Consider the following 15,570-nt stretch of genomic DNA (forward strand, 5'->3'; position numbering starts at 1 on the left):
AGTCATTTAATAAATAACTTTAACTTGTAAAATAGTTCTTTGATAGATTTTATTGTACATTTAATATTTTAATTGGATTAGTATCTTATATATTGATTTTAATTTCTTTAGCTATGGAGAGATATTTCAAGAGGAAATCAATGGAAAAAGAGTCATCTAATAAAGAAGAAGCCAAGGATAATGAAAGTGCAAAAAATGACAATGGGTATTTTCAAAAACAGCACTGTAGTCCTTCGAACGTGAAATACAAGTACTGTACATATCTGTTATCCTTTCCCTTTTAGACCAATCCTTTTGACTTATGTGCTTTCTGATTAAAAATTTTCATTATTTTTTTAAATGCAAAAAACAAATTAATTCTGTCTAAATCGAAAAAATTACTATTTCAATTATTGGCACTTTGCTCATACTTTGGAGGACTGGTAAAAAAGCCGTGAAGAGCTGGTATTTTTATTAATGAAAATTTTTTCCATAAATGGCCTGCTTTTTATGACTTTCCTTTATTATATGTCAAAGTACCAGCTTTTAACCGGCATCTTACATCTATTTATTTAGTACTTTAAACAATGATATTCAGCTGTATCTTTCCCTTTCAGACCAACTATTTTGACTTGTGGATTCTTGTGCTCTGTGCAAAAAAATTTTCGCTTACTTTTTTTTAAACTGCAATAGAAAAAATGTAATTATGTAGAAATTTCAAAAATACTAATATATTCACATACGATCAAGTATTTATACAAGTATATTAACAGTACTTACTAAGTAAGGTACTCAGTTTTAATCATTAATAAACATTAGAGTGTTATTTCAAATAACAATAAAATATGGGCTTGGCATAAGTTTTTAAGCATAATTGAATATCTTTGCCATAAATTAGCATGTTTTTGTCATTAATCAAATTTACTATGTTATAAGTAAAAATGATTATTTATGTATAAAAACATACTATTACTTCGAATAAACTTACTCCCTCAAAAGTATATTGAGGATAAAAATTGTAATTTATCTCTTTAAAAAGTATGTTTTATAATACTTTCAATTCAACTTTTGGGCTGCAAAAGTTACTAGTTTATTACATTAACTTACTATTTTAGATGACAAACTTATTTCCTTATTTTTACGCATAATCCTATTCAAGTGAATAAGTCCAACGGGTAATCAAATGGTTGCTAAAATTATTATAACCTATTATATCATGTCTAAAACTGTTTTTTTACCATAACGATAGTTACTACTCCATTTTCCCACATGCTTAAGCTCAACACTTGGTACTAAATTTATATATGTATATAAATATAATGAAGGCTTGAATCCTTTCGTTTACCTCCACTTTTCCTTCTTCCAAATTATTATCCCCCACGCGTGTGCAATAATCATTTATTATTTCTTAAAATTTCAGTACCTTCTTTATGCACATTTTTTGTCCAAGGCATTTGCAGCATTTTTCCATTGGTAATGGGTACATTTGCAAATACATAAATGTCTCTGGTTTTAACCTACAATAACACTTCCTGGCCCAACCTACAGGATCGTACGGAAGTCAGTGTGCTTTTTGGTTGCATCCGCAGACGGTTCTTGTATATTTCCTCTCCACGCGCTCTGCAACAATTTAACATCGTCATTTGGACTGTATGCAACCCCAACACGTGTCGCTCTTTGCCGGCCTTCCTACCATAGGCAGGTTCCTACCATAAAGGTATCCTTTCCTTCCCTATCACATTTGAAAAATAATGAATGTGACTAGTAAGAATTTTAGAAATTATTAATTTTCCTCACATTTTTACGCCCTAAGATTTTTCCTTCAATTTGTACATTACCCCCCTAAATTCTTTTATATTTCTTTTATTTCATACATTGCTTCATACAAGAGTAAAACTTTTATGAGAAATTACCACAAGAATAGAGAGAATCTAAAAAATGGCTGAGTTAGTACCAAAGTTATCTTGTTGGAATTCTTTATTAATATGCTAAAACAATTGCCCCTAACCGTTGGATCCTTGTCCCATTTAGGAGTGGACAAAAATACCCACTAAGTCGAAAACTTGCCATATCTGATTTGATCCAATTCGAAAATTAAAATATCTTATCCATATTATTTGATTAGGTCAAAAGATAGTCAGGTACCTGCTTAGATGTAGAGAGGGTTAGTGTCACATCCTTAAAAAATCCGTAGGAACTTGACCAACCCTGCTTATTTGTATGTATGTATGTGTGCATATATATAGACACACACACACACATACTATAAAATATTATTTTTAGAATTAAATAAGCAATTTCATTGAACAAAATGCATTACAAATATGAGAGATTATAATTTATTTACAAAATCCATTTGTAAAAGTCATGAACTTATTTTTAAAAAAAAAGAGTTTAATTAATTTGGAATATATAATTAAAAAAGGTGCTACTTATTTCAAAATTCTATTGATTTTGAATACTTTTAATTTTTTCTTTTTCTTGTATTCCTTTTGCATGTTTGTTTCTTGGTGGGAAATTTTTTTTTTGAGAAATTTTTTTATTAAATCTTAGATGAATATGTAAAATATAAAATTAAATTAATATAAATTATTTTTTAAAAAAATTAAATGATTAAATGGGGTGAGAAGGGTATCCATTGATTCGATCCTATTTCAGTGAGTACCTGTTGATATGCAGGGTGGGTAAGGGATAGAAAATGGTTGACCCATAAGGTGCGGATCGGATCAATCAAATGGTGCACGGGGTGGGCACCCTAGTCCCATCGCTATTATGGGATAAGGTTCCAACTCATTCATTATTGACCCACAAAAGTGATTAAGCCAATGGCCATTGGTCCAATTGTTTGGCCAAATTTAATTGATCCAAAATGTTAGAATTATATCATGGGTTATTATCACTTTACCCTTTTAACGTTGTGTACCATTATCAATTTCTCTCTTAACATTACTTTTCGGGTTAATCACATTTAATTCTCTTAAGGTATACCTTATTTCTCAATTTACCCCCTAACCTTTAATTTTGCTCACTTAACCCCCTATAAGACAAAATTGCCCTTGCATTAGTTTGACTTTTCATTTACCTTGTTTTCCTTTCTTTTACTTCTTTTTCTCTTTCTTCTTTATTTAATTCTTCCTCTTTCCCACAAAAATCTTCACCTTAATAATTGAAACTAAAAAAGAGGAATTGCAGAGATCTATCTTCTCCTTAAATGATTAAAAAAATATTCAAATCAGTTTTCTAAAATACAATTTTTTTAGCCTTTCAATTCTTTTAATTTTGAGTTTTCCTCTTTCCTTTCTACTTTCTCATTTTATTTCCAAGAAAATATCATAAGATGAAATTGTGACCTGATTAATAATCATCAATTGAAATTTGTGACATGTGGCATCATACAAAAAATCAAAATTAGTTTTTGATGTCTTTTAAACCTTCATCCAGAAATATGCAATTACAAACTCAAAACAAAAATTTTCATTGAAATGGAGTTTTCTATCGGGAAGGATAAAAGAGAGAAGAAAGAGAAAAAGAAATAAAAGAAAGGAAAATAATTTCATCTTATGATATTTTTCTTAAGAATAAAATGAGAAACTAGAAAGGAAAGTGGAAAATCCAAAATTAAAAGAATTGAAAGACTAAACAATTGTATTTTAGGAAAGTGATTTGAATATTTTTTTAATAATTTAAGAAGAAGATAGATCTCTTGAATTCCTCTTTTTTAATTTCAATCATTAAGGTGAAAATTTTTGTAGGAAACAGGAAGAATTAAATAAAGAAGAAAGAGAAAAAGAAATAAAAGAAAGGAAAATAAGGTAAATGAAAAGTCAAAATGATGCAAGGGCAATTTTGTCCTATAGGGGGTTAAGTGAGCAAAATTAAAGGTTAGGGGGTAAACTGAAAAATGGGGTATAGCTTAAGGGGATTAAATGTGATTAACCCTTACTTTTTAGTCATTTTTTCCTCGGGTTAATCACATTTTATCCCCTTAAAGAATACCTCATTTCTTAGTTTACCCCCTAACCTTTAATTTTGCTCATTTAACCCCCTTTAGGACAAAATTGCCCTTGCATTATTTTGACTTTTCATTTACCTTGTTTTTCTTTCTTTTATTTCTTTTTCTCTTTCCTCTTTATTTAATTCTTCCTCTTTCCCACAAAAAATCTTTACTTTAATGATTGAAATTAAAAGAGAGGAATTGCAGAGATTTATCTTCTCCTTAAATGATTAAAAAAATATTCAAATCACTTTCCTAAAATACAATTTTTTTAGCCTTTCAATTCTTTTAATTTGGGTTTTCCTCTTTCCTTTCTAGTTTCTCATTTTATTCCCAAGAAAATATCTTAAGATGAAATTGTGACCTGATTAATAATCATCAATTGAAATTTGTGACACGTGGCATCATACAAAAAATCAAAATTAGTTTTTAATGTCTTTTAAATCTTCACCCAGAAATATGCAATTACAAATTCAAAACAAAATTTTTTGTTGAAATGGAATTTCTATTGGGAAGGATGAAAGAGAGAAGAAAGAGAGAAATAAATAAAAGAAAGGAAAACAATTTCATCTTATGATATTTTCTTGAGAATAAAATGAGGAACTAGAAAGGAAAGAGGAAAATCCAAAATTAAAAGAATTGAAAGGCTAAAAAATTGCATTTTAGGAAAGTGATTTGAATATTTTTTTTAATCATTTAAGCAGAAGATAGATCTCTGCAATTCCTCTTTTTTAATTTCAATCATTAAGGTGAAGATTTTTGTGGAAAAGAGGAAGAATTAAATAAAGAAGAAAGAGAAAAAGAAATAAAAGAAAGGAAAACAAGGTAAATGAAAAGTCAAAATAATGCAAGGGCAATTTTGTCATAAATGGGGTTAAGTGAGCAAAATTAAAGGTTAGGGGGTAAACTGAAAAATGGGGTATTCTTTAAGGGGATTAAATGTGATTAACCCTTTTTTCCTCAAGACCAACAACCAAATTTAGGGTTAATCACATTTAATCCCCTTAAGGTATACCCCATTTCTCATTTTATTTCCTAACCTTTAATTTTGCTCACTTAACCCCCTATAGGACAAAATTGCGCTTGCATTATTTTGACTTTTCATTTACCTTGTTTTCATTTCTTTTATTTCTTTTTCTCTTTCTTTTTTATTTAATTCTTCCTCTTTTCCATAAAAATCTTTACCTTAATGATTGAAATTAAAAAAGAGGAATAGCAGAGATCTATCTTCTCCTTAAATGATTAAAAAAATATTCAAATCACTTTCCTAAAATACAATTTTTTTTGCCTTTCAGTTCTTTTAATTTTGGGTTTTCCTATTTCCTTTCTAGTTTCTCATTTTATTCCCAAGAAAATATCTTAAGATGAAATTGTGACCTGATTAATAATCATCAATTGAAATTTATGACACATGGCATCATACAAAAAATCAAAATTAGTTTTTGATACCTTTTAAACCTTCACCCAGAAATATGCAATTACAAACTCTAAACAAAAATTTTCGTTGAAATGAAATTTTCTATTGGGAAGGATGCAAGAGAAAAGAAAGAAAAAAAAAAGAAATAAAAGAAACGAAAACAATTTCATCTTATGATATTTTCTTGAGAATAAAATGAGAAACTAGAAAGGAAAGAGGAAAACCCAAAATTAAAAGAATTGAAAGGCTAAAAAAATTGTATTTTAGGAAAGTGATTTGAATATTTTTTTTAATCATTTAAGGAGAAGATAGATCTCTGCAATTTCTCTTTTTTAATTTCAATCATTAAGGTGAAAATTTTTGTGCGAAAGAGGAAGAATTAAATAAAGAAGAAATAGAAAAAGAAATAAAAGAAAGGAAAACAAGGTAAATAAAAAGTCAAAATAATGCAAGGGCAATTTTGTCCTATAGGGGGTTAAATGAGCAAAATTAAAGATTAAGGGGTAAACTGAGAAATGGAGTATACCTTAAGGGGATTTTTTTTTTATATTATTTATTAATGGGAAAAGATATACAAAAAATTCCTCTTACATACGCCTAATTTTTTGAATTGAAGGCATCCCTAATCTGTCAAGGCGAATTGCCCCACGAGCTTCCCTTGGGAATGTACTAAAGCTGTCATACACCTTGACTTGTTGCTGTGGATGAGAAACACCCACATTAGACAATGCATCAACAACTGTATTAGCCTCTCGATAGTAGTGTGAAAAATGAACAGGATCCTCCAAGAACTTCCAAATCTGTCTGACTTCCCTTCGAATCTGCCACGGACATTGAATGTGAAGTAGAGTGATCCCAACTAAGAGCAATGAATCTGATTGCACACTTATATTCTCAAATCCCCTATGTTTACACGTTTGAAGACCAATAAGGAGGGTCTGAGTCTCTGCACGGAGAGATGTAGTTTCTCCAAGATAGGCCGAAAAGGCAATTATTGGTAAGCCAGTTGAATCCCGAAGAACTCCACCACCTCCATCCGCTCCTGGATTACCCTTAGAACATCCATCCGTATTAAGTATGAACCGTCCTGTCTCCTTTGTCTCCTAGCGAACAAATTTGTATGCAACCCTACCGACAGACGAATTCGACCAATCATACAACTGACAAAAAAACTGCAGTCGAAACACTTGTTTAAAATGAATCCCCACCATGGACTGTATTTCCGAGAAAATGTCATGACAAATAACAGACGACCGCATATACCTTAAGGGGATTAAATGTGATTAACCCTCAAATTTAATGGAATTTGTTAATTCAATTGAAAAGACATGTTTAGTGCTTAAAATTATTATTACTTTACTCCCATAAACTATGGCCTTATTATCAATTTACCCCAAGAGTTATTTTATAGGCAATTTATTCCAACATCAAACTAACTTAGCAAGTTAAAAAACTTTAGACAAAAGTATTCTTCTCTTTGTATAATAAAAATAATAAAAATTTTAGAGTTACTCTTCTCTCTTTTAGTATTAAGAAAAAAGCGAGAGCATTAATCTCTTTCTTCTTGGCAATCTCATTAATATTGAAAAAAATAGAAAGGTAGCGAGAGAGAGAGAGAGAGAGAGAGAGAGAGAGAGAGAGAGAGAGAGAGCTCTTTTTTTAAAAATTAGGAATAAGAAAGAATTCAATATTTTTATTATTTTCAATTTTAATCCCAATAACGTTAAATTAATATGATAATATAAGATTCTTCCTCATTTTCTTTCTTTGCAAAATCTAATTTTTTGTCTCCTTCTCTCCTATCTCTTTTTATTTTCGTAATATTAATAAGTGTGAAATAAATTAAGAAAACCAATTTATTTTTATTTTTTGAACTCTTAGAGTGAAAAAAAGGAAGAATAACCATTTCAAATTTTTTATTTTTAATTATATATAAAAGGGTAAATACATTAAAAAAAATTTTGAACATACTGATTAAGTTAACAATACGGTAAAATGCCTACAAAATAATGTTACAGAGTACAGCGATTGTATCACTATAATTTAAAGGGATAAAGTGATAATAATAATATAGTAATTCTATAGAATAAAAGGATATTTTTGTCCAAAATTTGTTAATATGCTGAGTTGAATTACTTATGGGGGTAAAGTGACTAAAGGATAATATTAGAGGCTAAATTGATAGTAGCGCTATAATTTAAGACGGTAAAGTGATAGTAATCCTTATTTCATAAATAATAGCTATGTATACTATATATGTAAGCCTTGAAAAAGGACAATAAAGCAGAATTTACTAACAGTTCAAAAAGGATATAAAACATATGTACCTATATTTTCTGACGTATAGGTTAGAGGAATTATAAATGAATATAAGTAACTTGTTGGGAGATAAAAACAATAAAAAGAGAGTATATGCAAGACATAAATGTCTAAAATATTTGTTATGAAAATAATTGGAGACAAGATTTTCTTTTTAATTGATTGTAATTGAGTGCAGACTGTGATTTATTGTGGAGCCTTGACTGAATTTGAGTAGTTTAACATTAACTGCAATAAGAGTGATGGACTAGCCAATTCACTTGAAACTATTCGGATTCAATGGTTTAGAAATTGAACCGCTAGTTTATCCGCATCAAAAAATTTGCGCAGCATTAATTTGTCATTCTGTATTTGAAAGCCTAATCGAACAGACTGCAGATCCTTAGATGGTTCACTTGGTCAGATCCGCTAGTTCAGTCTGGGTTTGAAACTATGCTATTAGGGTGATTGAGGGTTAGGCCTTTAGGCGGGAGTAAGTATTGAAGGAGTGAGTGTATATTAGTCTAATGAAAAGAGTGTATATGATGAGCCTACCTTTCCAGAGACCCTTGTTATCAGTTCTCTAAATATTTAAAATAAAACCCATAAATTAAGTTAATACAAAACGAACCAAACTAATGCAAAGTTAGTTAATACAAAACGAACCAAGCTAATGCAAAGTTGGTTAGTAGTGGTTTTATCATCCTTTAGCTGGTTATTAAGTGGAAATTAGTTTATCCATTTGTGAGGATAATGCAAAGTTCCTATTGTCGTGCATGATTATAAATATAAGATAGTGAAAATAAAAGCAGATGGTTCGACTAATATTCAGATGTGATATTCAGATATAACGGATTTGTTGAATAGAACAAACTTCCAATATACCGCAACTAGTATTTGGGTACACACAGCAGATACAGACTGGTGAAATCAGACCAACTTTGTATAATAAAGCGTTAAACCTACCATTTAGTAAGTCAGCATATTTTCGTTAGTCACATTAAGATCTACCACCTTCTTTTATGTATTTTGTGTTATTCTCCAGCTCATTTGATCGACGAAATAGCACCATCATGGGACGAGAAAGAGGGCGGAGGAGGATTGTGGGCTGCTTGTGACACCTGCCAGAATGCAACTGTTGACTTGGTAAAGGGTAGTTTTCGATTACACAGAAATGCTCTGGCAAGATAATTTGAAACTAATCAGAAAGTTTTTCTGTCCAAGTACATATCCTTTCCAAATACTCTGCCCTAGCTGAAACGATGATGTTTAATTGATAAAAAACTGGCGTTTCATTTATTAAAAACATATTATTTGTACCTTAACACTCTGAGAGGTGGTTCCACTTTCTTCCCAATCGACTCACGGCGTTGTTCTTCTTTTTCAGATTACTAGTTGAAAGTACCAACACCTTCGTTTCTTCCCCTCTCATCTTGTCAATCTCTTGAAACAAATCAGAAAGTTTTTCTGTGCAAAGAAAAGAAGATAATTGCTGTTGAGGGTCCAAACCGAAAGAAAAAGGCCTTTAACCTCAGATATAGTCAGATCAGTATTGTTGCATTATCATAATATCCAAATTTAGTAGTGGGATTGATTTTGCTGGACCTTTTCTTTACCATTTAAAATGTTACCAGACGGGTTTATGACTTCTATTGCCTCAAATTTGGGATGCTTAGTTCATAGGAAATTTCAATATTGCTGATTTTACTGAAGGATCACACAGAATATAAATATACTATATCCTCTTATCTACGTGAACTAGTAAATGGTTTCTTACTTTCAAGGTAAATAACTGGAATTCTAGGATAAAAATGGTTAGCACGAGTTAAGATTACCCGAAAGTGGGGCAGTCTTGAGATTTATTTAGTCATTAATAAGACAATCTTTTAACATTCGGTGAAGAACATATTTTACCTTGTAAAAAATTACTAAAATATGCCTTGCATGTTAACATGGAAAGTAGTGGTACTGCTTTCCCTATTTCCTTGCAAAAATAAATATTTACCTTGCATATTAATTTAAATATTAGTGGTAGTCTTTTATCAGTTGGACATCTATTATAACAGGGCTAAATTACCGCAAGGTAATTTGAAGATGATAAATGGAATTTAATTGCTTTCAAAAGAACAAAATGATGATGATGATACTAATGATAATAATAATAATAACAACAACAACAAAAACAAAAACAACAACAACAAATAAAAGATGGAAATTCTTCCAATGAAAGATCCTTACTTTGTTATGGAGTGGTACACATCACACAGAAGAGAGTGAGGCATGTGTTGGAAAAGCTTAATATAGAGGCTGAGAAATTTAAAGAAAAAAAGGAAATATAATGAACTAAGAAAAGGAAAAGTAATTCAAAAACTTTATCCATTATCAGCATTATAGCACCAAAAAACCATATTTTGGTTACTATATATTAATACAACAGTTGGTAAACATCACATAAGCATTTCATCCTTCCGCAAAGAAATTTCCTCACCCCCACATATCAGGCAAATATGCCTCAAAGCTCTACAATCCATCCTCCTAAAACCAACTTGTTTGTTCTGAACATCAAATGACACATAATGATATTGTTGGAGACGAACACCAAGAAGGCTGTGATCAAGATCCTTCGGATAAGCATCCACCACATTCAAACATGTTAAATTTGGTTGTAGAAGCGTGAAAAGGCTTTCAACACCTAGATTCAATGTAGCCTCATTCTCAAAATGGAAAGTAACCAATGGAAAATCCTGGAAGTCCCGATACAAATTTCCCTTAAAGCAAAGCCTCAGAACACCTTCCGAGGAGATGCCGTCTGATCTCTCCATCTTGTCTCCTATGAAATCAAGAATTGTTTCTTCAAGTTTATAGTAAGCTATCGATTGAAGAAAACTCACGCTTAAACCTGAATCAATAATTGCACCACCTGTGTGAGTCGCATCACTTCTCCATAATAGTTTCTTGTCAATATCAAGTAATCTCCCTCCAAAACTAATGCCTTCTAGGTTTACAGCATAATGGCCACCCTCAAGGTAAAGAGGTGCTGTTTGGCCATCAAACTTAATGTTTTCTCCAATGAATAAAACATTATCCTTGTAAAATGGATCACTCAAATTTCCGATACAATAGGAAAATTTTCTAGGACCTAGTTTCCTGGCACCCACTTGTGAAACTAATGAAACTTTAAACGTACCAAGTCCTAGAACTCCATTGTATTTACCTAGAAAATCTGAAGATTTGCGGGCGCATCCAAATACACCATTATCAATGGTGGATTGGTTATCGTAAAATGGCTTGAAAACTATGCTATCGCGTCCCAAGAACCCTCTGGTATCACCTGCCAAGTATTTCGTATAATAATAGCAACGATTGGCAAGTTGAACGCAGTTAACAAAAGCAGCCTCATCACAGTACTGGCTACAAATTAACTCCTCTGCATAACTTTTAGAATTTGCAGGATTATATATTTTGTATATAGGGTCAACCTCCCCATGATTTGGTACGCAGTGGACCCAAAACAATGAGCTGCCAGTGTCCATAGCAACAGCTTGTTCCTGGGGCGGTTCACCCACCTGCAAATACACTAGAAACACAGGTATAAGTGGACGTGAGATTATCTCGGTTCGAACTTTACTATCATTAAAATCTCCCTCCACGTGCCCTCTCAAATGATCCAAACGTGCTAATGAGATTTCCAAGTCCCTGTTGGCGGCATTTGGATCGAAATAGGGAGACTCAACAGAATTGTAATGAACCATTCTGGCGACTATCCTATTTCCTGTGGCACTTGAGAATTCAATTACTAGGAGTAGAAAACAGAAAATGACACTAAATGATGAGTTTTGGAACTTTCCCATGCTTAAGTTTAACAAGTCTATACAATTTTCTAGACGTGACAGATTTAGAGAAGGTCACCACTGGAAAGAAAGCGCAAGGAACACAGATATATAGCATCTGGCCTGCCAATCACTAATGGTAATAGCATCTGTAACATTTTAATGTGTTCATGAACGTGCATGTCTGTTTATTTTATGGTGGTTGTCCTTTAGAGTAGACAAATTTTCGGTTCATACCCCTTTTTTTTTTTGGTTCATACTTTATATGACAATTTCTTTTTAAGTCAAATAAATAACAAAGTACTAGCAATTTGCAAATGTCTTACCTTAATTAAGGTTTCTTCCGAGTATTTACGATGTGATTGTAAACAAATAATTGGGCATTTAAATTTTCATTAAGCAATTGCCACATCATTACTTGACAAGGATGGGAAAAGAAATTAATTTTCAAATCATGTGTGTGTAGGAAGTAATACACCGGTGATGAAAAACTTGTGGTAAATATTATTATTCAAATTTTTAAGGGAGAGTGAGAAGCAACATTAGTCAGATAATCATGAAATTCATGAAATTCCTATTTTGAACTCATTTAATTGGGAAAAAATGTTTATTCACAAGTAAGAAGTCAATAGCCAGATAAGTTCATGGTCCTATTTAATTAAGAGATAATTATAATTTATCCTCTTAACGTACATTCTAATTCTCACTTTACCTCCTAATCTTTATTTTGTGTCACTTAACCCATAAAAGAAAAAAATTTCCCCTCTACTATGTTGGTTGTTTTCATTTTGGGTCTCTGTTATCTTTTTTATTTGAAATTAGTTTTCTTCTTTTTTAATTTATATATATATACTAATTAGTTTTCTATTCTAATATATATACTAATTGTCTTTATCACCACTAATTAGAGGGGTCAAAATCAAATGACAAGTTAAAATTCAATGTTTAAAATAAGTAGAAAATTAAAAATTAAAAACTTTTTATAATAGAGGTTTACTTTTGTCTCATAGGAGGTTAAGTGATAAAAAAAATAAAAGTTAAAGGGGTAAAGCGAGAATTATGGCATACCTTAGAGGATAAATTGTAATTAACCCCGTCAATTAATGGAGAAAACATTTGCCTATGACTAAATTTAAATGATTCGCGGGATCGACCAATTCCCAAAGACGTGGAATTATGTTTATGTGTAGGAACAGAATAAGATGTGAAAGAAATCAAGGCAATGACACTGATCAAATGGCTTTGCGATTATTCTTGAGAGCTTGGACCCAAAGATTCTTGTTTGTGTCTGAATTATATAAATATAGGAAGACGAGACAGTACCAGGCATGGTAAGTGAAAATTCGTATTATATCCATATAATATGCATTCGATCATATGTAAAATTTAAAAAAATTGAATTTCATATATTGCAAAAATACTCTAAAAATACTCGTATTTTAAAATAATCATATAAAACACATAATAACTTTTGGGATGTTATATTTCACTCATCATACTTTAATTCTTATACAATTTTGAAATTTGTATAAGAATAATGACATATCTTCCGAGTTATATGTAAAATAGCAAATTTCAATGGATATATGCACATAAGTAAAATAAGGTGATCAAATTCTAGTAAATTTAATGTCTCATGCATAAGATAAGAGTTAAAATTAATTTCAGTACAGCATAGTCTTTGAAAAATATATTAATTTTACCAGTATTTGAATTCCAAAACATTTTTTATTCCACAACTTTTGAATATATTCATATGATTCACATACAGATTTATATACATAATTTTGCTAAAGTCATATTTTGTGCCAAATTAAATTTGATATCGTACTATTGAAAAAACTTTCTTATGGTATACGTACTACTTTATTTCACTTTATACTTTTCAAATATACCCGAATCTCTACTTGGTTTACAAATTTTAAAATGGAACCCTTTAGTCCTTAAACTATAAATTGGGTCCCACTTAAATAAAATTTGTCCAATAATCCCTAAAACAGTCTTCCTAACCAGTGGATCTTGACTTTGTTACTGTTATTGGTGAAGGCTTGAAATCAAGCTGTTCATAGACCCAAAAAAGTAATAGGAGTCAATTGTCATTGGTTCAATATTGGGTCAATTGTAATTAACCCTGGCTGTCATAATTATTCAATAAGTGTAAATTATGTATACAAGTATATTAAATGTGTAAACTTTGAAAAAGATAAAAAGAAAAGCAAAAGGAAGGTTAAATGAAGACAAATTTACTAAAAGTTCAAAAAAGGAAAAGTTATCATACATGTATGTATGTTGACAAAAAGTTAAGAGAAATAAATATGTGTATGAGTAACTTGTTGGAAGGTAAAATAAATTGTTATTATCACTTTACCTCCTAAAGTTTATAGTTACTGTCAGTTATCCTCTAATATTGTCTTTTAGTCAGTTTACACCTTTTTGTTGGCCAACTCAGCAAGTTGGCTTAAAAATTGTCCATGTGACTTTCTTTTTTGTATCATTATCAATTTTTAGGTTGAAAATAACCTTGAACCTTGTTTCTCCTCTTTTTTGCTCACATGATTTGAAAATGTTTTGATTTCTTTTAATTCTTATTCTCTTAATCTGATATCCAACCTTTTTTTATTCTTTTTTTTCTTAAATCATTCACAACTCCCATAATTTTTTAAATTCTTATTTTCTTTATTTCTTGTAATAAGAATAAAAATTCTTATTACAACCGGTTGCTAGACCGGTTATAATATGATTTTTTTTAGACATAAACTTTTACATAGGTGTCAGACCAAAAAAATCTGGAACTTCTAATATTAAACACCTATTTTTTCCTTTTTCTAGACTAATAATAAATCCCTTTTGCAAACAATCTAAAATAATTTGGAACTTCGTATGCTAAGACACAATGGAGAAGATTAATCGATGCAATCATCCTGGTAAAAATAATAATCACATATGTAAGATGCTACCACCAAATCAAAAACAAAAAATGTATCGACCTAGAATATAAAATTTGTATCAACATATCATGAATTTACATTATCAAGTGTTGATGGTATTACAATGAACTGGCAGACAAAGTAAGAAGAATTGGCTTCAAATCGTGATTGTATATCACTTTCCTTTAACGTTTATGTGTCCGGTATAACGTGCAATAAATTTTGGACAAATATCCTTTAAGATAAGATGAAATTTGTTTGTCTTACACTCTTGCACAAAGACAAACTCTCTTGAACTAAGGAATGCTATTGAAAGAATTCAAAATAATAGGAAAGTGATTTTCTACAGCAAAGCACTCTCTACTTGATCTCTTTACATAGGAGAGATTGTTTAAGAAACAAATGAATTTAATAAATACTTGTATGAATAGATTCAAGATATTGTGTACAAATTCATGCATCATATAATTCTATGATCAAAGACATGAATCTATCCTTACATTCAAGGATCCCTACATACATGAATATATTCACGAATGAGTATATATTTATCACAATGTATGTACATCTTAGAATCATTTGATTCATAACACAATAAATGTATGTACATCATAGAATCACTATATAAAAATTTTGAAAATTTCCAACAATCTCCCACCATTTTCAAAATTTAGAAAATGGACATCCAAAAGATCACCGAATAATCTCACACTCATGCATAAATAATGATGTCTTTCGATTGAACCACTACCTTAGTAAAGGTTCTTTGAAATTAATCCTATAAGATGGTAGACAAGTTTTGAATCACTTGTATATTCGACTAACCTCATAAACACCTCACACATTGAGCAATGCACAACCATAAGTTCTTCAATGATACATTTTACGGCCTTTTATCACTATCATTTCATGAATGCTACAAAGCAAAGTCCTTAACTTTGTGGTTTGCTGAAAACCAACATTCATATTGGCAACATCTTAGTGCCCCTCGTTGTGGCACTTTTAAGATTTGTTAAGAGTCCAATGACTCACCCTTACATTTGCACTGGTGAAAATAATATGCAATATTCTACCTTGGGATGTCTAAATTTTATATAGTGCACCAACCACAAGAATGATGCACTT

The 15,570-nt window shown here is 30.7% G+C and overlaps 1 protein-coding gene across 1 annotated transcript; it reads right to left on the reverse strand.

Annotated features, from left to right (window-relative positions):
• Positions 1–10,135: 10,135 nt before the first annotated feature.
• LOC113693305 (aspartyl protease UND-like) lies at positions 10,136–11,440 on the reverse strand. Its single transcript, XM_027211862.1, has one exon. It carries the CDS (start codon positions 11,438–11,440, stop codon positions 10,136–10,138), a length of 1,305 nt encoding a protein of 434 aa, XP_027067663.1.
• Between the last annotated feature and the right edge of the window lie 4,130 nt (positions 11,441–15,570).

Source organism: Coffea arabica, chromosome 6c (genome assembly GCF_036785885.1).
Source record: "Coffea arabica cultivar ET-39 chromosome 6c, Coffea Arabica ET-39 HiFi, whole genome shotgun sequence".
Taxonomy (NCBI): domain Eukaryota; kingdom Viridiplantae; phylum Streptophyta; class Magnoliopsida; order Gentianales; family Rubiaceae; genus Coffea; species Coffea arabica.